Below are 21,110 nucleotides of genomic sequence, written 5' to 3' on the forward strand. Positions count from 1 at the left end.
TTCAGCATATGTGAGCTCCAAGCAGATGTTTCCACCGAGGGCAGGAGTCTGATAGATGCCAGTCTCCTTGGTCTTTCCTGAGCCCATTATGGGTAGAGACCGGGGCTGGGTGGTGCAGGGAGGAGAAGACACAGCCACTGCCCTCAAGAAACTGACAGTTTAATGCAGAGGCAGGATACACATAGACACCCTATATCAGGGCATAAGAGGGAGAGGTAGTGGGAGGAGAAGACTTGGGGGGCAGATTCAGAGAAAATAGATTTGAGAGGACAAACCACAGAAGAATATCCAGAATTTACAGACAAATGCGTTGATTGGGTGGGCGAGGGACAAGAATGGGAATAGGAGTATAATTGAGAGTGACCAGGGTCCAAATCAATCAATCAACCAATAGCATTTATTGTTTGCTATGTTCAGAGCACTGTCCTAAGCACTTGGGAGAGTACAGTACAACAGAATTAGCAGTCACATTCCCTGCCCATCATGAGCTTAGAGTCCAGAGAGGAAGGCAGATATTAATATTGTCTTTGTTAAGCTCTTACTAAGTGCTGAGCACTAGTCTAACCTCTGGGGTAGGTACAGACTAATCAGGCTGGTCACATTCCCTATCCCACATGGTGCTCATGGTCTAAGTAGGAGAGAGAATAGACATTGAATCCCCATTTTACAGATGAGGAACCTGAAGCACTGAGAAGTTAAGGTCACACAGCAGGAAACTGGTAAAGGTGATATTAGAACCCAGGTTCACTAATGCCCAGGCCCATGTTCTTTCCACTATGCCACGCTGGTTTTCAATTAAATTAATTCAGAATGGGTTCCTGGAGAGGGTGGGATCTTAGAACAATTTGGGGAAGTTGACATCTCCATCGTCACTCTGCTTTGTCAAAGAGCAAAGTGTTTTTTGTTTGTTTCTTTGTTTTTATGGTATTTGTTAAGTGCTTACTATGTGTCAAGTACTCTTCTAAGAGATGGGGAAGATACAGGTTTATCAGTGTGGACACAGTGCCTGTCCCACGTGGTTCTCACAGCCTAAGAAGGAGGGAGTAGGGCTTAGCCCCCATTTTGCAGTTGAGGAAACTGAGGCACGGAAAGCTAAGTGATTTGCCCAAGGTCACAAAGCAAGCAACTGGCAGAGCTGGAATTAGAACCCAGGTCCTCTGACTCCCAGGCCCATGCTCTTTCCACTAGACCATGCTTTCGTGGCTGAAAGAGGATTTTCACCAATAACAGTATGCTTTGGGTACCTCCTTTGTGTCTAGATGCTGAGCACTGTACTAGCACTGAGCACTGTTCTAAAGATTAGGGTCTGATGCAGCTATTGAGCACTGCATCAGACAAAGAGTGTTTTACTTGGCAATCAACACTGTTCTGGGAACTGTACTCTAAACTTTCTTATATCCTCATGTAACTGCCTCACAGTTTTGCTTCCTTTTTGCAACCTGAAAAGAGAGGAACTAATATGTGAGGGATTAAGTATAGAAAAAAGGGGAGCAGGAGAACAAGGAAGAGAAGGAGGGAAATAATGGAGGGAAGAAGGAAGAGGGTACTTGAGCCCTGAGTGTGCATATCATCCTTCCTTATCCTCCCTACTTTGTCCCATTCTCACCCTTCTCCTCCGTCTCCTCTTCCTCCCCTCTATCTCCTTCTCTTTCTCCTCTTCTTCATCCAGTGCAGCCATCACTGCTTACAATTTGGTCTTACAAAAATATTGTTAATATTATGAACATAGTAAGTACCCAATAAATACCTTTGATTGACTGATTAATTCCTCACAAATCAAGGTGGAACAATTTTGCAGTAGAGGCAATTTGGGGAGTAAATATGGTCATTACAAACTGCCACTCTCATAGATTTCTGTGGATGAGTGAGGTAGCCCTAGGGACCACTATTAGGATAAAGTGGGCTAGCCCAATAGTTCCAGGCAGTTATCTGAGATGGCGGATTAACAGGCTAAACCTGACTTTTTAAGTCCCCATTAGGATCCCAGAAAAGACCAGTACTGGATGCAGGCCTTCAGAGTTCTTCTGGAAACCTAGGTGGGAAAAAGAGCATTTTTGATCATGACTGATCCCACACTTACCTGCTGAGTGACCTTGGATAAGTTACTTAAATTCTCTGTGCCTCAGTGACCTCATCTGTAAAATGGCGATTATGAGCTCCATGTGAGACGTGGACTGTGTCCAACCTGATTATCTTTTGTCTACCCCAATGCTTAATAGAGTGCCTTGCATGTCGTAAGTGCTTAAGAAATATTTTTTTTTTTAATGAGGGTTTTCCCTCCCAGAGGGTGGCTCTGCAGAAGACATTTCAGATACCAAGTTGGGGACCCAAAGAAACGTCAAGGAGATAATAATGGTCATATTTATTAAGCACTTAAATGTGCCAAACACTGCACTAAGTGCTGGGTGGATGCAAGATAATCAGGTAGGACAGATTCCCTGTCCCACATGGTATTCCCAATCTAATTAGGAGAGAAAGCAGGTATTGAAACCCTATTTTATAGATGAGGAAACTGAGGCACAGGGAAATGAAATGACTTGCCCAAGATCATAAATCAGGTAAGTCGTGGAGCTAGGATTAGAGCTCTGGTCCTCCGGCTCTCAGGTCAGTGCTCTTTCCACTAAGCCAGTCTGCTATCTCTGCTCATTAGAAATCCTCTCTGATGAGCAAAGGATTTCTTGGTTCAGAAAAGAGCCGGGAGACAAGGCAGATTGCGAAGCCCAAGCCCGTGGGATGCTGCTCAAAAGAGCTGCTGAGAACCCGGGAGCTTCAGAAAGACCTTTTGAGTGATCAATTCCCCTCTGTTGTTCATTGATTTTTCCCTGGTTCTACCTTATCTTTGCCTTCCTGTTGATATCTCTTTAATTGATTTCTGATTACAGATTACGCCCTGTACAGACTGTGATTTGTCAAACAGTGGCAGGCTGTGTTTGGGCCTGTCCAGGGAGGGCTTGTAAGTTCCGATAATTTAGGGGGACAAACTGGAGAAAGAGAAGCTGATAGCATATGGGGAGGGGGAGAGAGAGTGTAGGGGATAGAGCTGGGCAGGCCTAGGGGGATTTTTTCTGAGCTCCCAGCTGGGTACACACTTCTATTTCTCAAGCCTATGCCCACTCTCTAGCTGCTATCATCCCAGACCAGTCCACTGAAAACCTTATCCCCCTTAGACACTCCACTCCTGGTCTGGACCAACTTTGGAGTAAATTAAAAGGATCCTGTGATGCCCAGAAGTTATTAATTCATTCATTCAATCATATTTATTGAGTGCTTACTATATCACTATGTACTAAGTGCTTGAAAGAGTACAATATGACAATAAACAGACTCATTCCCTGCCCACAGCAAGTTTACAGCCTAAAGAAGATTATATTCTCCTCCAGCGAGTGACCATAAGAAATTCATTCAATTAATTCAATCATATTTATTAAGTGCTTACTGTGCAGAGCACTGTACTAAGCACTTGGGAGAGAATAATATAACAATAAACAGACACATTCCCTGCCCACAATGAGTGCACATCCAACAGCCTCACACTCCACTGGGGCTGCCTGTGGGGTGGATTCTTGCAATCTCACAAGGCCTTGGGTGAGCCCATTGGAGGAAGGAAGGCTTGGGGAGCAGGTGGGAAGACAGGGGAGAGGGTGCCAACACTAGCCGACTGACAAATCAGTGTCCACAGGCTGGCCAGGCAACCGAGATCAAAATCCAGAGAACCCAGACAACACTAGACACCAAAAGTGAACCATGCAAGGCTGATTTTGAATAAGTAAAGTTATCTGAGAAGTAGATCTAGGATTAGGTTTCAGTATTTTAGGATCAGTGCTGGAACTAGGGCTCAAGTTGCATTTAGGGTAAGTTTAGGGCTTGGGTTAGAATTGGGTTAAGGTGAAGACTAGGGGCTGGATTAGGAATGGTTAAAGGATTCTCAGTTTGTAAGAGCATCAACTCATGTGTGGGCCAGCAGTGGGCTAGACCCATGGCCCATCTAACCCAGAATTCTGTATCTGGCTGTGCAGAGACCACGTGATGCTTCCCCTCATGAATCTGTTGAACATAACAGGGCCACTCTTGAATAAGAAACCAACGGTAATTAATAATGTTGATATTTATTAAGCGCTTACTATGTGCAGAGCACTGTTCTAAGTGCTGGGGGAGATACAGGGTAATCAGGTTGTCCCACACGAGGCTCACAGTCTTAATCCCATTTTACAGATGAGGTAACTGAGGCACAGAGAAGTGAAGTGACTTGCCCACAGTCACACAGCTGACAAGTGGCAGAGGTGGGATTTGAACCCATGACCTCTGACTTCCAAGCCCGGGCTCTTTCCACTGAGCCACGCTGCTTCTCTTGTGGGCTCTCCACCCCGAAAGATATGTAAAGGCAGAACTGACCCTTTCAGTTATGAGAAGCAGCATAGCTTAGTGGGTAGAGCACGGACCTGGGAGTCAGAAGGACCTGGATTCCCAGCTCTGACACATGTCTTCTGTGTGACCTTGGGAAAGTCACTTAAGTTCTCTGGGCCTCAATTCCCTCATCTATAAAATGGGGATTAGGAGTGTCAGCTTCATGTGGGACAGGGACTGTGTCCTACCTGATTAACCTTTATCTACCCCAGCACTTAGAACAGTGCTTGGCACACAGTATGTGCTTAGCAAGTATCATAATTATTTTATTATTATCATTCTGGGATCCTGGGTTAGAATGAACCAGTGAATTGGGGAAGGTGGCAGGGTGGGATGGAAATTTGGATGGAATCGATGCCTTGATCTGCTGAAGTCGAAATTTCCATTTTCCTTTTTACTTTTCCTCTGTCCTTCCCCTCCCCATGCCATCCCAGCATTCCTGTCATTCAGCAAAATCCCCGCCCCGACCAGATAACACTTCAGGGCCATTGAGAACTGTGCACTGATAAATTGGGTAGATAGCAGAACAGGGCAGGGAATTATACAAGATCTTCAGATTCCAAAAGGTCGTCCTATTGACCCAGGCATTAGGTGGGGAATGCTATCAACCTTCTCGGATCCCACAGTCTTTATGGACTCTGTCTCTCTCTGTCTCTGTCACTATTTCTCTTTCTCTCTCTCTCCCCCTCCCACATACTTGCCAGATGACACCATCAGCCAAGCCATTCCTAGAAAAAACCTCAAATATAACTCCTAATGGGAGAAAGTTCAGTCTGCTCTTGGAACTGTAAGCCCCATGGAATCCCAGAGTCCAAGAGGTAATTTAGTTTAGTTTCCTGCTTTTGTGATAATGAATGTCAAGTCCATTAAAGGCTAATTAACTGATTAATCAGTCAAGCAATGATATTTACTGAGCACTTACTGTGTGCAGAGCACTGATCTAAGCACTTGGAAAAGTACAATTGGGTCAGTAGGCATGTTCCCTACCCATTAGAGTTATATATAATATATAATGGTGTATACGTATATATAGTTATATATAATAATAATAATGATGATGGTATTTGTTAAGTGCTTGCTATGTGCCGGGCACCATACTAAGCACTGAAGTGGATGCGAGCAAATTGAGTTGGACACAGTCCCTGCCCCATGTTGGTTCAGAGTCTCAATCCCTATCTTAGAGATGAGAAATCTGAAGCACAGAGAAGTGGAATGACTTGCCAAAGGTCACACAGCAGGCAAGTAGCCAAGCCAGAATTAGAACCCAAACCTTCTGACTCCCAGGCCTGTGCTCTATCCATTACGCCATGCTGCTTCTCGTGTGGCCCCAAATGTTCTGTCCCCAGGGAAGAGACTGGCTTTCCTCTCTGCCGAGAAACTAGAACTGATCACAGGTTTCTCTCGGTATTGGAAAATTAGTCCATGGTGATTCCCATGATTGATCTAGACCAGGATACTTTCTCCAACAGTGATCCTAGGATGCTTGGAGGATGTTTGCCCCTGTGAACTTCCATTCTCATGGTTAGGGGTGGACCACAATTTTTCCTTTCTACATTCTTAACTTTTAAACAATCAACCAATGCTATTTTCTGACGAATTACTACATGCAGAGCATTATACTGAACCCCTAGGAGAATACAACAGAGTTCATAGTCACAATCCCTGCCCTCAAGAAGCTTGCAGTCTACTGGGGGAGACAGACATTATAATGAAATAGAGGGAAGCAACAGTTTAATGTTATGCACATATGTACTAGGTGTGGAGTGAGGGTAAATGCCCAAGTCCTTAGGTGACATGAAAGTGCTGAATTGCATGGGGAAATTGAGTCAGGAGATGAGAGATGAGTTGTGAAAGACCTCCTGAAGGAGATGTGATTTCAAAAGGGCTTTAAAGATATGGACAGTGGCTGGATGTGAAGGAGTGGGTATGTGGGTGTGAGTATGTGCAGTATGTGTGAAAACCTTTCACCAAAAGTCCTGAGGGTAGGTCAAGTTGTTCAACTCTAAGTCAAATATCGGAGCCCTCAGACTGACACCCCAGGGTAGGGTTCGTCTCCTAATGTATTGAAGGAGGGCTGATTCACATAGCTCCCATGATTGGGTGGGCACTTGCATTATCCCAAGGACAGCCACGGCGACCTCCCCGGCCAAACCTTGGGAGATGGTGGCAGATATGGCACCCTACTCCGCTGAACGTAGAAAGATGGTGGCAGCCATGGCAGCCTCCCCCTCCAAATGTTGGGAGATAGTAGCAGCCACTGTGGCCTCCCCCTCCGATCCTCAGGAGATGGTGGCAACCACCTTCTACTCAGTGTTCAGAATCCCAGCCCATTCATCTTAATAAGTTTTATTACAACCTGCCAGTTTAAGCCTAATGACTAATTTATCGTATAAAATACCAGCAATATATTTTTTGATTTTACTAATTAATTATCTCAAACAAAGGTGATATTTATAAAACTGTCCAGAAATGGTCTGTACAGTAAGATTGCCGTACAAAAGGAGATGAAATTTTTAATACGGGATCAAATTATTACTGTATTGACTTAGTTACTTTATTACTCTGTAATAGATTTCTTCATTATTTTCCCCGGATTGTAGCCCTCGTGATTGCATTAAAGTCTGTTAATCTATGCAAATATCATTTGGTGCCACTAATAACTGCTACAACTTTCCTCAATTTCAAGGAATGTGCTAAGTACTCTCATTCGGACTGGCGTTGCTCTGCTCTGCAAGTGTTACGGTGTCCGATGGCTGATTGAGGGGTGGGGGGCTTCGTGGGGGGTTGGACTTGAGATCGGGAGAAGGGGAAGACTGGGAATAAACTTCCCCGGCCTTGGATTCCTGATCATTCCTGGACCATTCAGTTGACCCAGAGTAAGCACCCGGGGGAGGTGCGGAGCCCTGTAAGGATCGGGGGGCTGGAGTAGAGGCTACAGCATCAGCAGTAAGAGGGCAGGGAACTAGGACCACAGGAGTAGGATCTCTACCGGCCCCGAATGATTAGAAGCCGAGATGAGAACCACGTTTCTCTGACTCCCAGGCCTATGCTCTTTCCACTAGGCTACGCTGCCTCTCAAGGCCACGCTGCTTCCACTAGGCCATGCTACATGACCATCTTCCTTGTGCACTTTTATAAGGAGGGTGGTGGAAGAGATGCCCAGCCTGTACCGCAGGAAAGGAGAGTGGGGTTCAGAGAGGGAGAGGGACGTTTGCGGGGGCAGGACCAGAATCTGGACCTCAAGTCTTCTCTCTACCCTTTTCGGGCCCAAACTTGGTCTCCTCCATACCAACTGGTCCATCTTCCCCACCCGTGAAGCTGCCTCGAATTGAGAGACAAATTCCCCTACAGGGCCCAACCAGAGATCCTAATTATACTTTGCATTTTTAATAGGCCACATTAGCATAATAATGCATTAACCTAATAGAATATTAATGTGGAGTTGGGGTATTTGCATATTGCAAAACCTCTGTTGAAGTATTACCCCCCTGTGAGTTAGCAGAGCAGTCCAGGAAGGGGGAAAACCCAGGGTAAGAGCCAATAGAGAAGGGTCCCTTAGCTGGAGCCTTCAAGATTGGATTATTCCCAAGGTGATTCTGGGAAGGATTTGTTCCCTCATGATTGGCCTTGGGGAAACAAGAAGTTTCAGAAGGACAAAAGACCAGGTCTGGGGTTGTGGTCAGAGTGGTATCCTGAAAGATGGGGGCACAAGGCAGGACATAAATAGCCCAGGTTGTACAGTTGTCCTCAGATCCAGGGAAAATTCATTCAAGGTTCAGGGGGTGGAATCAGGGAGACCATCAGTGAAAACTAATAGCAAGTCTGGGCCATGAGAAGACCTGCAATCATGCTCCCACCCTGCCTTCTGGTAAGCGGGCTAGAGTCCACCATCAGGGAGTCCGGTCGCTTCCCAGACCCAGCTCTGCCATATGCCCTCAGAAGTCCTCAGAGTCTTTCTCTCTACAGTCTCTGCCTCCAGACAGGGCAACAACCTGAATCTCTCAGGACAGATGGTCTGTCACCCCTTTATCAATATATCAATCAGTTGCACTTATTAAGCACTTACTATGTGCAGAACACTGTACTGAGCATTCATTTATTCATTCATTGAATCATATTTACTGAGCACTTACTGTATGCAAAGTACTATACTAAGCGCTTGGGAGAGTACAATATAACACATTCCTGCCCACAAAGAGCTGTAAGTTGAGAGGAGACAGACATTAATATAAATATATAAATAAATAAATTACAGATATATACATATGTGTTGTGGGGATGGGAGGGAGGATGAGTGATAGAGCAAGTAAGAGCAGCGCAAAAGGGAGTGGGAGAAGAGAAGAGGAGGACTTAGTCAGGGAAGGCTTCTTGGAGATGTGCCTTCAAAAAGATTTTGAAGTAGGGGAGAGCAATTATCTGTCTGATATGAGGAGGGAGGGCATTCCAGGTCAGAGGTAGAATGTGAGTGAGAGGTTGGCAGTGAAATAGATGAGATCGAAGTACAATGAGAAGGTTAGAATTAGAGGAACAGAATGTGTGGCCTGGTTTGTAGTAGGAGAGTAATGAGATGAGGTAGGAGGGGGCAAGGTGATTAAGTGTTTTAAAGCCAATGGTGAGGAGTTTTTGTTTTATTCAGAGGTGGATGGGCACCACTGAAGTTTCTTGAGGAGTAGGGAAAATGGTCTGAACCGTTTTGCAGGAAAATGATTAGGGCAGCAGAATGGAGTATGGACTAGACTGGGGAGAGGCAGGAAGGAGGGAGGTCAGCAAGGAAGCTCATACAACAGTCAAGACAGGATAGAGTAAGTGCTTACATTAATGTGGTATTTGGGAGAATATAATATAAAGATCTCTGGGGTGCAGGGCCCCCACAGGCAAATACTAGAGTACTGGAGGGCTTCAATGAAGTGGTCATCCCTGGATCCCAGGTATTAGTCCTTGGGAGAGAGAGGGGAAAGGTGGTTCCCTCTTTTGCAGCCTCTCCAGCTGCTGCCATTTCCAAGGTTGCAAACGGCTCCTTTCCTGGGGTCAGAAGAAAACTTCAGTTGTTTCTTATGCGCTAAGGACAAACGGGCAGTAATTTACTTTTTGGTGGGACATGGAAAACATGCCATCCGTTACAAATGACACCATGAAGGTAAATATGTTGAATGTCCGAGGAAACCCAATTAGACTCCAGGACCCAATCTCTGAGCAGCCAGGCCCACAACAGAACCCGCTGACCAAGGAAAGGAAATGGAACACCTCCAGTGTATATTGTCAACTAGAGATGGGAAATTTTCCAATTGGCAAAATAGAAAGATGAAAGGTCCCCCCCTCCAGACTGTAAGTTCCTTATAAGCAGGGAACATGTCTGCTAATTCTGTTGTATTGTACTCTCTCAAGTGCTTAGAACAGTGCTCTGCACATAAAAAGCACTCAATAAATACCATTGATTGATTGATTGGTTGATTGGCTTTGAGCAAGTGTGGTTTCTAAGAGGGAGATTGGGAGGTGCCAAGGGTGATATTGAAACAAGATAGGGATAATGAGGGGGGCAGGGCCTGCAGAAAAACAAGGGGAGGGAAAGTGAAAAAGTGGAGGTGGAAGAGAGCGGTATTTATTGAACACCAACTATGTGCAGAACACAATACTCCAGACTTGGAAGAGTACTACAACAGAAGCAAAAGTCAGTTCATGTCTTCAATAAGTTTACAGTCTAATGTAAACACTTGGCATTTGGAAGACACTGGTTTGACCTGGGCACTGAGTAGTATGGCTCCCAAGAACTTAGTACAGTGCTCTGCATGTAGTATGCTCTCAATAAATACTTTTGAGGGACAGATTGACTCCCTGGGGACAGAGTAGAAGGCAAGAAGGACAGATTGCATCAGAAAACGGAAGTTACCACGTACCATGGGCTACTCCAGGGAGGGAAGATTAGAGGGATCCAATCTGACCCTCCTTATGCTCCAGGCTCAGAGAAGCCAACTGATCACAGATGAATTCTTGCAGGAGTCAGTGAATGGGGCGGAGGTGCTTTCCCTTCTGGAGAGATCAGCCAGTATAGCCCTCTGTCTCTGTGTCTGTACCCCCCTCATGATGAGCCAGTGAAAGTCAGGGTTCTAATCCCAGCCCTCTCACATATCTGCTGGGTGACCTTGGACAAATCAGTTAATTTCTCTATGTCTTAGTTACCCCATCTGTAAATAGGGATTAAAGCCTACTCCCTCCTATTTAGGCTGTGAACCCCATATGGGACAGAGACTGTGTCCTTTCTAATTAACTTGTATCTACTTGTACCTATCTCATGCTTAGAACAGTGCCTGGCACATAATAAGCACTACAAAATTATTATTAATATTATTATTATTATTTCTGGGAGGAGGGAGTTGGATTGAATCGTTGTTTGTGGGGGACAGCAGGGACTCTGAAGATGTAGGCTGCTGACAGTTGGAAGACTGTACAAGTAGTGCAGGAAGAGGGAGGAGAAGACTGATGAATGGGGGACATAGCCAACAGAAAATTGGGGACAGGAAATTAGGGTAAGAGTGAACATGGCCATCTTCAGGATTAGATTCACAGGCTGGTACTCACTGAACTCCACAACCCCTGCTGTTCAGAAGTTGGCGGAAACCCCAGGCCAGATGATAATAACAATAATAATGATGATAGCAGTTATTAATGTGCCATTATTATTATTGTTTGGTCTGGTGTTTCCCAGGCACTAGGTGCCAGGCACTGAATTAAGTGATGTTGTAGAGACAAGATCATCTTTTTTTATGGTCTTTGTTAAGCGCTTACTATGTGCCAGTCACTGTTCTAAGTGATGGGGTAGATGAAAGGTATCAGGTTGGACACAGTCCATGTCCCAGAGAGGGTTTACAGTCTTAATCCCCATTTTACAGATGAGGTAACTGAGGTGCAGAGAAGTGAAGTGACGTGCCCATTTTCACAAAGCAGACAAGTAGCAGAGCTGGGATTGGAAATCAGGTTCTCTGACTTCCAGGCTCTTGCTCTTTCCACTGTCACGCTATATAAATTGTGTATTTATTTATATGAATGTCTGTCTCCCCTTCTATACTGTAAATTCTTTATGGACAGGGAATAAATCTGCTAATTCTCTTGCATTATATTCTCCCAGGTGCTTAGTACAGTGTGCTACATGTAGTAAGCGCTCCATAAATACATTTGATTGATGGATTGATTGTTTTCAATTTCTTAAGCATGTATTATGAGCCAAATGCTATGGGAAAACCTAAGATAACCTAGTCAGACACAGTCCTTGTCCCACAGAAGAGTCACAGTAAAGTAATAGCAATTGGATTTATTAAGCACTTACTGTATACAGAGGATTGTACTAAAGCTGGGAGAAAATACATGGATTGGAATTAAACACATCCCCTGTCTCTCTTGGGGTTTGCAATTTAAAAGTAGAAGGAAGAACAGGGATTTAATCTCCATTTTACAGATGAGGAGACTGAGGCACAAGACCAGTTAAATGACTTACCCCAGGTCATCCAGCAGGTGGCAGAGCCAGAACTAGAACCCAGATCTTTGTCTCCCTATCCTGTGCTCTTTCCACTAGGCTACACTACTTCTCACTCTCCTCTTCTCCCTCCCCTATGCCCAAAAGGTGCCGACCTCTCCCATCACCCTCACTGAGACAGAGACCAGGCCTCAGAACTCCTGGGACCTCCCCATACCGCCCATGCCTTTTCCAGAAGGCACTGTGACCAGAGTTTATCTCCATTGGTGTCAGTTTTTGAAAGAAAAGAGGAAAATCCATCCAGGGACCCATAGCCTCCAGATAATCAGCCACCCTGTCTGTTACCCCAGAAAAGTCACAATAAAATGGGGAGCGAGGTGGAAGATTGAATTGACTCAGTGAGGAAATGTGTCTCCTTCCCACCCCTCTCTCTCTTTCTCTCTCTCCCCCCCCCCCATATTATCTCCCAAAAAGTTTTAAAAAGAGGGAGGTTGCTTTATTTGGAAAAAAAAGGCCGAATCAATGGAGAGAAAGGCAGCTCTAGCAACGTATTGAACCGAGACGCCGCCGCCAGCCCGGTCTCCTTGGCTGTGCCGAGAGGTGAAAAGCTCCAGGAAAAATCATTTCGCGAGAACAATGCGGAGGGGAGCTGGCTTGGGCTTTTCAGGTCAGCTCAATAGAAGGCCCTGAACCTGCCTTTCTCTGCTCTGCTCACGACGGGCCCTTTAATTAGTGCATTTATCTGGGGGGAATCAGGCCCAGACAGGCCACTGGATTTGGGCCCGGCCTCCCCATGCTGACTGAGACCATCTCCCGCTTTCTGCTCTCCCCTCCCTCCTCACTTCTCTCCCTTTCTGCCTCTCTGCTCTCTCTGGGTGTCTGTGTGGGTCTCTCCCACTCTCTCTCCCTGCCTCTCTATTTATTTATTTTACTCGAGCTCTCTCAGTCTCTGTGTTAGTGTCTGTCTATTTTTCACTATGTCTCTCTGTGTCTCTCTTCCTCTAAATATATACATTGCTCCTTGTCTCTCTCTCTCCCCCATATGTATTTTACTTTGCTCCTCTCAGTCTCTCTGTGTCAATGTCTGTCTATATTTCACTGTGTCTCTCTAGGTCTCTCTCCCTCTCTCTCTCTCCAAATATATATATATATATATATATATATATATATATATATATATATATTACTCTGACTCTCTCAGTCTCTCTGGGTCAGTGTCTGTCTCTAGTTCACTGTGTCTCTAGTTCACTGTGTCTCTCAGTTTCTCTGTATCAGTGTCTGTCTTTAGTTCACCGTGTCTCTCTCAGTTCCTAGGCATGTCCCTCTATGCGGCATGCTATCGCTATATTTTACTATGTCTCTCAGTCTCCCTCCACGTCTCTCTGTGTGGGACTCTCTTCCACTTCCTCCCCCCTTTCTCTGGCATCTTCCCTGACTTCTCCTCTCTCTTTTCCTCCTTCTCTCCTTTCTTTTCTCTCAGCTCCATTTCATCTGGTTAGCTTCCCAATCCATGTCTCCATGTCTCTGTCTCCCAGCCCCTGGCTCAGGCTCCTCATCAAACCTCCCTCATCCCCTCCCCTTTCCAGCTAGGAGTAAATGACTGAATAATGGGTCTGGGCTGGAATAGTCAGAACCGTTGGCTTCCTTTCCCTGCCACATTCTAAATGTCTCCCTGCTCCCTCATCCCTCCTAGCCAGCTGAAATCACAGCATATTTCTGACTTTGGCAAAGATGGAAGCCCCTTCTGGCTCTTCCCAGAGTTGCTTCTCCTGCCCACCCAGCCCCCCGGATGACAGGTTTCTGCCAAGACACTGGGTGAATGAAATTGGACCATAGGAAGGAATTCTTGGCCTCTTGGAAAGAGCCTGGGAATCAAGGGACCTGAATTCTAATCCTGTCTCCCCAACTTGCCTGCTGTGTGATGTCAGGCAAGTAATTTAACTTCTCTGGGCCTCAGTTTCCTCATCGTAAAATGGGAATTCGGTACCTGTTCTCCCTCCTGCTTAGATCATGAGCCCTATGTGGGACAGGAACTGGTCTAACTTTAGTGCTTAATACAGTGACTGGCACATAGTAAGCTGCTAATGAATGCCACAGTTATTATTTATTATCACCATGCTTGGGTGACAGATGATGGGGTGATCGGAACAGAAAACCAGACCAAAGGCTGACATCGACCCTAAAAGAGACTTCAATAATTGTGATATTTGTTAAGTGCTTACTATGTGCCAATCACTGTCCTAAGCACTGGGGTGGATACAAGCAAACTGGGTTGGACCCAGTCCCCGTCCCAGGTAGGGCTCACAGTCTCAATACCCATTTTACAGGTAGCTAAGGCACAGAGAAGTGAAGTGACTTGTCCAAGGTCACACAGCAGACAAGTGGCAGAACTGGGATTAGAACACATGATCTTCTGACTCCCAGACCCTTGCTCTATCCACCTGCTGCTGGATACTGCCCTCAGTTCAGGTGACCTCATGACTTGGAGAATAGACATTAAGGGCTAGTCAGATGATCAGCAGGATGGAGAAGCTTCGTGTATTATAGGGAAGTCTAAAAGAATTAGGACTCCTCAGACAGGAAGAACATGGACTGAGAGAGATGATACAACCAAACCATGAAGACTGTGGATAGAGAATGACTGTTCCCTAAATTCTATCCGCACCTCCAAGGACGAGCAGGGATTGAAGGCAGAAATCAGTAGGATCCAAACCAACTAAAGGAGACACTGTACACCAAGTGAGCATTGGCACATGGAAGTTATGCCCACAGGAAGTCGTGCAGCAAAATAAAACAGTAGGTCCAAGACAGGCTCGGGCCAACCCTGGACAAGAGGTACACAGTGGTTAGCTACAGAAAGTTAGGGACGTGGAGGAAAAAGATAGGGATGTTAGGTGGTTTGCCAATCAATCAATCAATCAGTAGAATTTTGAGCATCTACTCTGTGTTGGGCACTGTACTAAGTACTTGGGACAGAACAATTGATGAAGGAGCATGGCCTTGTGAATAGAATATGGGACTGGGAATCAGAAGGAATCAGAAGGACCTGGGTTCTAATCTCAGCTCTGCCACTTGTCTGTTGTGTGACCTTGGGAAGATCACTTAACTTCTCTATGTTTCAGTTATCTCACCTGTAACATGGGGATTAAGACTGTGAGCCCCATGTGGGACATGGACTATGTCCAACATAATTAGCTTGTAACTGCCCCAGTGCTTAGTACAATTCCTGGCACATAGTAAGTGCTTAACAAATGCCATTTGAAAAAAACAAAAAACCATCATTTCTGCCCTTGACAAATTTACAATCTAGTGGGGGAGGCAGACACTCAAATAATTTACAGATAGGAAGAAGAAGGAAAAGTGTATCTATAAATGGGTGAATGCTTCAGCAATCTATCAATCAGTAATATTTATTGAGCACTTTCTTTGTGCAGAGCACTGTACTAGGAATACAATACGATAGAGTTGGCAGATCCATTCCCTGCCTAAAAAGAATTTACAATCTAATGAGAGAGAAAGCCATGGAAATAAATTACAGATTGGGGAAGTAACATAGAATAAAGCACATGTACATAAGTGCTGTGGGGCTGGGGAATGGTGTGACTAGCGGAGTGCCTATAGGGCATAGACCCCAGATGATGCAGGAGGAAGGGAGAATAGGGTGAGGAAATGAGAGGTTCATCAAAGGAGGCCTTTTGGAGGAAATATGATTTTAATAGGGCTTAGAAGATGGGGAGAAGAGTAGTCTGTCAATTAGGAAGGGGGAGGGAGTTCCAGGTAGGAGGGAGGATGTGAGCAAGGGGTTGACAGTAAGTTGACTGGTGTTAGAGGAGCAAAATGAGAGAGTTGGATTTTACTAGGAAATCGGTAACGTAGGAGAGGGAAAGCTAATTGAGTGTCTTACAGTGGATGGTAGGGAGTTTTTGTTTGATGCAAAATGTGTGGGAAACCACTGGAGGATTATGAGGAGTGGAGAGATGTACCTAACCATTAAATGATTGTGCATGAGGGTGATCGCTACACTGCTTTTCCAAGCATTCTGTTGCCTCTCCCAGCTGTCCCAGGAATCACAAAGACGAGCTTGTGGATAGGGGTTGTATTTCCCCAGTCCCAGGGAAAGAAGTTAAAGGGGAACCCAAATCCTTCAATTCAGGAGTTTAGAAGGATGCAGTGGGGAGAGGGGGAACTGTCCATACCTCCCCAGGAACAAACAAGAAGAGCAACTGGAGGGGTCTGGGTTAGACATCTGAAAGAATGTCACGGAATTCAAAGTGGTGAGGCCCGGGAAATGGTTGCTGAAGAGTCAGGGTGGTGAATTCCAAGGAATGCCTTGAAATGTTTTTTAGCTGAACTAGCCCAAAGGTGGAGGATGGATGGATGGAGGCTCCCTCTAGCTCCAGGAACTCTACAACAGCTCAGTTCCAAGAGCTGGGAAGATGGTGAATGAATCCAAAGATAAAGAGAAGACAAGGGCTCTGGCCTCTGGTAGTACCCAGAAGGTATCAGTCCTCACTGAGGGCAGAGGAAGGGGCTGTCTTGGCAGCAAGAGGGAAGCAAGTTAGACCTCAGGAAGAACTTCCCAGAGTGAGGCATGTGAGACCCTGAAGCAGGTAAGCAGGGGAGAGAAATAAGAGGTGGTTCGTAACCCACCAGAGGTCATTAAAATAAGTCTTTTTCACGGTATTTGTAAAGCACTTACTATGTTCCAGGCACTGTACTAAGCACTGGGGTAGATAGAAGCTAATCAGGTTGGACACAGTCCCTGTCCCATATAGGGCTCATAATCTTAATCCTCATTTTACAGTTGAAGTAACTGAGGCACAGAGAAGTTAAGAGACTTGCCCAAAGTCACACAACAGACCAGTGGCAGAGCAGGGATTAGCACCCAGTTCCTTCTGACTCCCAAGCCCATCTTCTATACACTAGGCCACGCTGCTTTTCTATGCAGGGTCCAGGGTGACAGGCCACAGAGAGGCCTTTAGTTGCCATTTCTCTCTTACAAAGCAGCCCCACTTGGAAGATACAGGAAGAAATATTTTTTTTGGTTCCTGCTTCTTCGTCCTCCCAACAACCCCACGCTTGTCACATTATTCATTCTTAAAATGGCAAAGGAAATCACAAACAAGCAAGTCTCAGTCTCCTGCTCGAGCCAGCTATGGGGTCTTTGACTCAGGCTCATGCTTATGCAAAACAGGGTCAGAGCCGTTTTCCTTGCACTTGATAAATCCTTTTTTCCCCTTGTCATGGTTGCGGCATATGGTGGACAGGATCCCGCCTGCAGAGTGTGAATTTGCTCAGGCAGAGAGAGCTCAGGAGAAAGTCAGGACTGGGAGGGACCATATCTATGAACTCTGTTGCATTGTACTCTCCCATATGCTTATTACAGTGCTCTGCGCACATAAAGCGCTCAATAGATATCTTTCGTTGATGGATTGATTTGTTAAGCACTTACTATGGGCCAGATACTGGACTAAGCGTAAGACAGATACAAGTTAATCAGGTCCCTGGATAATGCTTCCTGGAGATAGGGTGTATGAGTGTTTGAGTGAGTGTGTGTGCGTGTGTGTATGTGTATGAATGCGCACAAATGCAAGTATTCCAGCCAATCCCCCAAAATAAACTCCAATTGAAATCCAGAAATAATTTAGGCAGGATTTAAGGTAATCAGGTTGCAAATAAGAGTGTTTATTCTAGTTGATGGTCCTCCAGGCCCCGAGCATCAGGTTCTGAGTCAGTGGGGACCACTGCCCAGTTTTCTGCCAGGGGTCTGGGGCAGACACGTGGGATTGAGGATTGGGCTGGGCCTAAGAGTCTCCCAAGAAGTTCCCGAGAGAAGGGAAACTGGGATCATCTGAGGGACTGCTAGGGTAGTGGTGGAAGTCAGCTATGACAGACTGATATCAGGTCTTGTCCAAGAATAGGGCCTGGAGCAGTCATTAATGGATGGTGTCTCCCTCAAAATCCTGCTCACCACGACTATCATCCTCCCTCACATTGAAAAAAACCTACTCACCACGACTGCCATCTCCCCAACTCCCCACCCAAACACATTCAGCACCATTGCCATATCTACCCCTCAAAACACCCACTCACTATCACTACCACCTTCCCACATAAAAGCTTGCTCACTACCATTGACATCTTCCCACAAAGAGCCCCCTCATCACCACTGACATCTACCCCCACAAAACACCCACTCACCACCGCTTTTATCCACCATAAAAGACCTCACTCAGCATCTCTGCCATCTCCCCCACAAAAAGCCTAATCACCACCTCTGCCACCTCCCTGAAAAAAGCCCTGCTCACCATCATTGCTGTCTCCCTCTCACAAAGAAAAAAACTAATCCTCACCACTGCCTCTTCCATCGCCCCGCAAAAAAAAAAAAAACCCATCACCTCTAGACTGTGAGCTCACTGTTGGCAGAAATGTGTCTCTTTGTTGTTATACTCTCCCAAGCACTTAGATCAGTGCTTTGCACTCGGTAAGCGCTCAATAAATATGATTGAATGAATTAATGTACAAAACCTGCTCTCTGAAGGGTGGCTCGGATGGTGATGGCCCACATAGATTGTTTTTTTCAGCTCTAAATGGAAATGGCTGAAAATAGATTCCATAAAGGATGTCAGTACATCAATCCATCAGTGGTATTTAATGTACAGAACACTATACTAAGCACTTTAGAGAACTGTAAAATTTAGAGGTGTTTGGCTGAGAGAAAGGAAGGCTGAGGGGCCACGAATCCCTGTCCTAGAAAGGTTTTATGGAGAAGATGCTAACCGACCTGCCTTTCTAGTGTCCCCTGAAATAGGCTGTAACCTCGTCGTGGGGAAAGATTCTGTCTGTTATACTGTTGTGTTGTACTCTCCCAAGCACTTAGGACAGTGCTCTGCACACAGTTAATGCTCAATAAATATGATTGATTGATTAACTGACTAAGAGGGAAAGGGTTCAAATTTAAGCAGGAGGATATAGTCCTCCTGGTCCATGACAAGTCCTGAACCTGGACCAGATGACCCCTCTATATCTCTTCCAACCCTGAGATTCAGAAAGTCCTGCCAAAGTTATAGTCCTACAAGAGGCTGTGTTTGCCTCTCCTTCCCCGACTGTCATTACCAATATTTACTGAGTACCTAATGTGTGCAGAGCACTGGGTATATATAATTGTTCTTTGTGTCTGAAGATGTCTCTGACCACGGAATTCATCTAGTAGATGTGTCTGGTTGAAAAGGCCAGTGTGAGACCTATAGTGCCAAGCACAGTGTGCAGACACAAAGGCTATCTTTTGTTGCTCTGACATGTTTGTTGTCTGCAGCTCCTGGCACTGTTTTCTCTTTTGTCTCCTTGTCTTCCAAATCCTCTCGAAGTTTCTGCTTGAAAAAAGCCGCTCTTTTCTTGATGGCAGTGCGCCATCCTGTTCTGTCCTCAGCAATTGATTCCCAGTCTTCAGCGGGGTGGCAGTAAAGTTTGAGGCTTTGTTTTATCATGCCCTCAAAACATTTCCTCTGCCCTCCTTGCCATTCATTTAATAATTTCAGCTTTCCATAGAGCAGTTGTTTGGTTGTCCTAGTATCATTCATTTTCTTCATGTCCCACTGAGCACAGAGGTGTTAGGAGAAGACTGAGTCAATTCTATGACTTCATTTTCGAGAATCCTGTCTTGCCATCTGATGTTGGTATGGCTCATAAGGGATGTTGATGGAGCCCATTGAAGAGTCAATTATGGAAGCCGGGGAAATTCTGGATCTCCTGAAGTGGAGCCGCGTGACCTAGTGGAAAGAGCCCAGGCCTGGAAGTTAGAGGACCTGGGTTCTGATCCCATGTCTCTTACTTGCTATGTGACTTTGGGCAAGTCACTTAACTTCTCAGTGCCTCAGTTTCTCCCCTCAGTAAAATGGGGATTAAATACCTGTTCTCCGTCCTACTTAGGCTGTGAACCTCATGTAGGACAGGGGCTATGTCCAATCTGAATAACTTGTATCTACCCTAGCACTTGGATTAGAGCTTGACATAAGTAGGTACTTATCAAATATAATGGTAATAATAATAACAGTAATAATAATAATATTGGACAGGTCTATGACTCTGAAGATCACTGATATCAGGTAATTGTAATTACTGTCAAGTCTTTACTGAGTGCCAAGTTAGAGAAATCCGTTAGGAGCTTACAGTTTCATGAAAGAGCCAAAAAAGATAATCAATCCATGGTATTTATTGAGTTCTTTTCCTTTATGCAGAGCTCTTTATTTAGTACTTGGGAAAGTACAATACAGTAGAGGATCTTACAGTCTAGTTGGGGAGACTGTCATTAATTTAAATTACAGGTTGGGGAAGTGACCCAGTGTAAAGATACGTACAAAAGTGCTGTGGGGCTGAGTAGGGTGAATATTAAAGTGCTTCAGAGGGTACAGATTTAAGTGACATAGTTAACGCGGAAAGGAGGAAGAATATAGTGGGCCGATGTCACTACAGTGAGCCACTGAGGAGTTATGATTTTAGTTGGGCTTTAAAGAAAGAGACAAGATGGAGGCACAGTAAGTAGATTGATTTTAGAGGAGTCAAATATATGAGCTGAGTCATTACAGCTCTGCCACTGGTCTGCTGTGTGACCTTGGGCAATTCACTTCACTTCTCTGGGCCTCAGTTACCTCATCTGTGAAATGGGTATTGAGACTGTGAGCCCTAAGTGGGACAGGGACTGCATCCAACCTGATTTGCTTGTGTCCATGCCAGCGCTTGGCACAGTGCCTGACACCTAGTAAACACTAAACACATACCACAGTTATTTATAGTGGGAGAGAGGGGTAAGGATAGGTAGTGGAGAAAACAGAATGCGTGCCTTCAAGTGGATGGTGAGGAGTTTCTGCTTGATGCAGAGATGAGTGGGCAACTATTGGAAGCTTTTGAAAAATGGGTGGATATAGACAAAATTATTTTTCAGAAAAATAATCTGAGCAGCAGAGTCAAGTGTGGACTGGAGAAGGGAGGGACTGGGGGCAGGGAGGTCAGTGAGGAGGCTGTTGCAGTATCAAGATAGGATATGAATTAACATTCATAAGTGTATGTACGCAGAAGACCTTAAAACCCCAAATGGTAACATTCCTGGATCAAGCCCATGGTAGCATCAAGTCCAGGATACCTGTCTCCAAACTGAAAGACATCTGACCTCATGTTTAGTGACGTACAATCCAACATTCCTATATTTTGCCTTGCTAGTAACTCATCATGGACTTCTCGC

The 21,110-nt window shown here is 45.3% G+C and overlaps 1 protein-coding gene across 1 annotated transcript in view; it reads left to right on the forward strand.

Moving 5' to 3' along the window:
- Window positions 1-21,110, forward strand: part of CELF4 (CUGBP Elav-like family member 4) — a 601,922-nt gene that overhangs the window by 465,851 nt on the left and 114,961 nt on the right. Inside the window, exon 6 of the mRNA XM_029061173.2 lies at window positions 9,152-9,190. Coding sequence (XP_028917006.1) covers window positions 9,152-9,190 — 39 coding nt within the window. The remainder of the gene's footprint in view (window positions 1-9,151; window positions 9,191-21,110) is intronic.

Source organism: Ornithorhynchus anatinus, chromosome 3 (genome assembly GCF_004115215.2).
Source record: "Ornithorhynchus anatinus isolate Pmale09 chromosome 3, mOrnAna1.pri.v4, whole genome shotgun sequence".
In the NCBI taxonomy this organism is placed as follows: Eukaryota; Metazoa; Chordata; class Mammalia; order Monotremata; family Ornithorhynchidae; genus Ornithorhynchus; species Ornithorhynchus anatinus.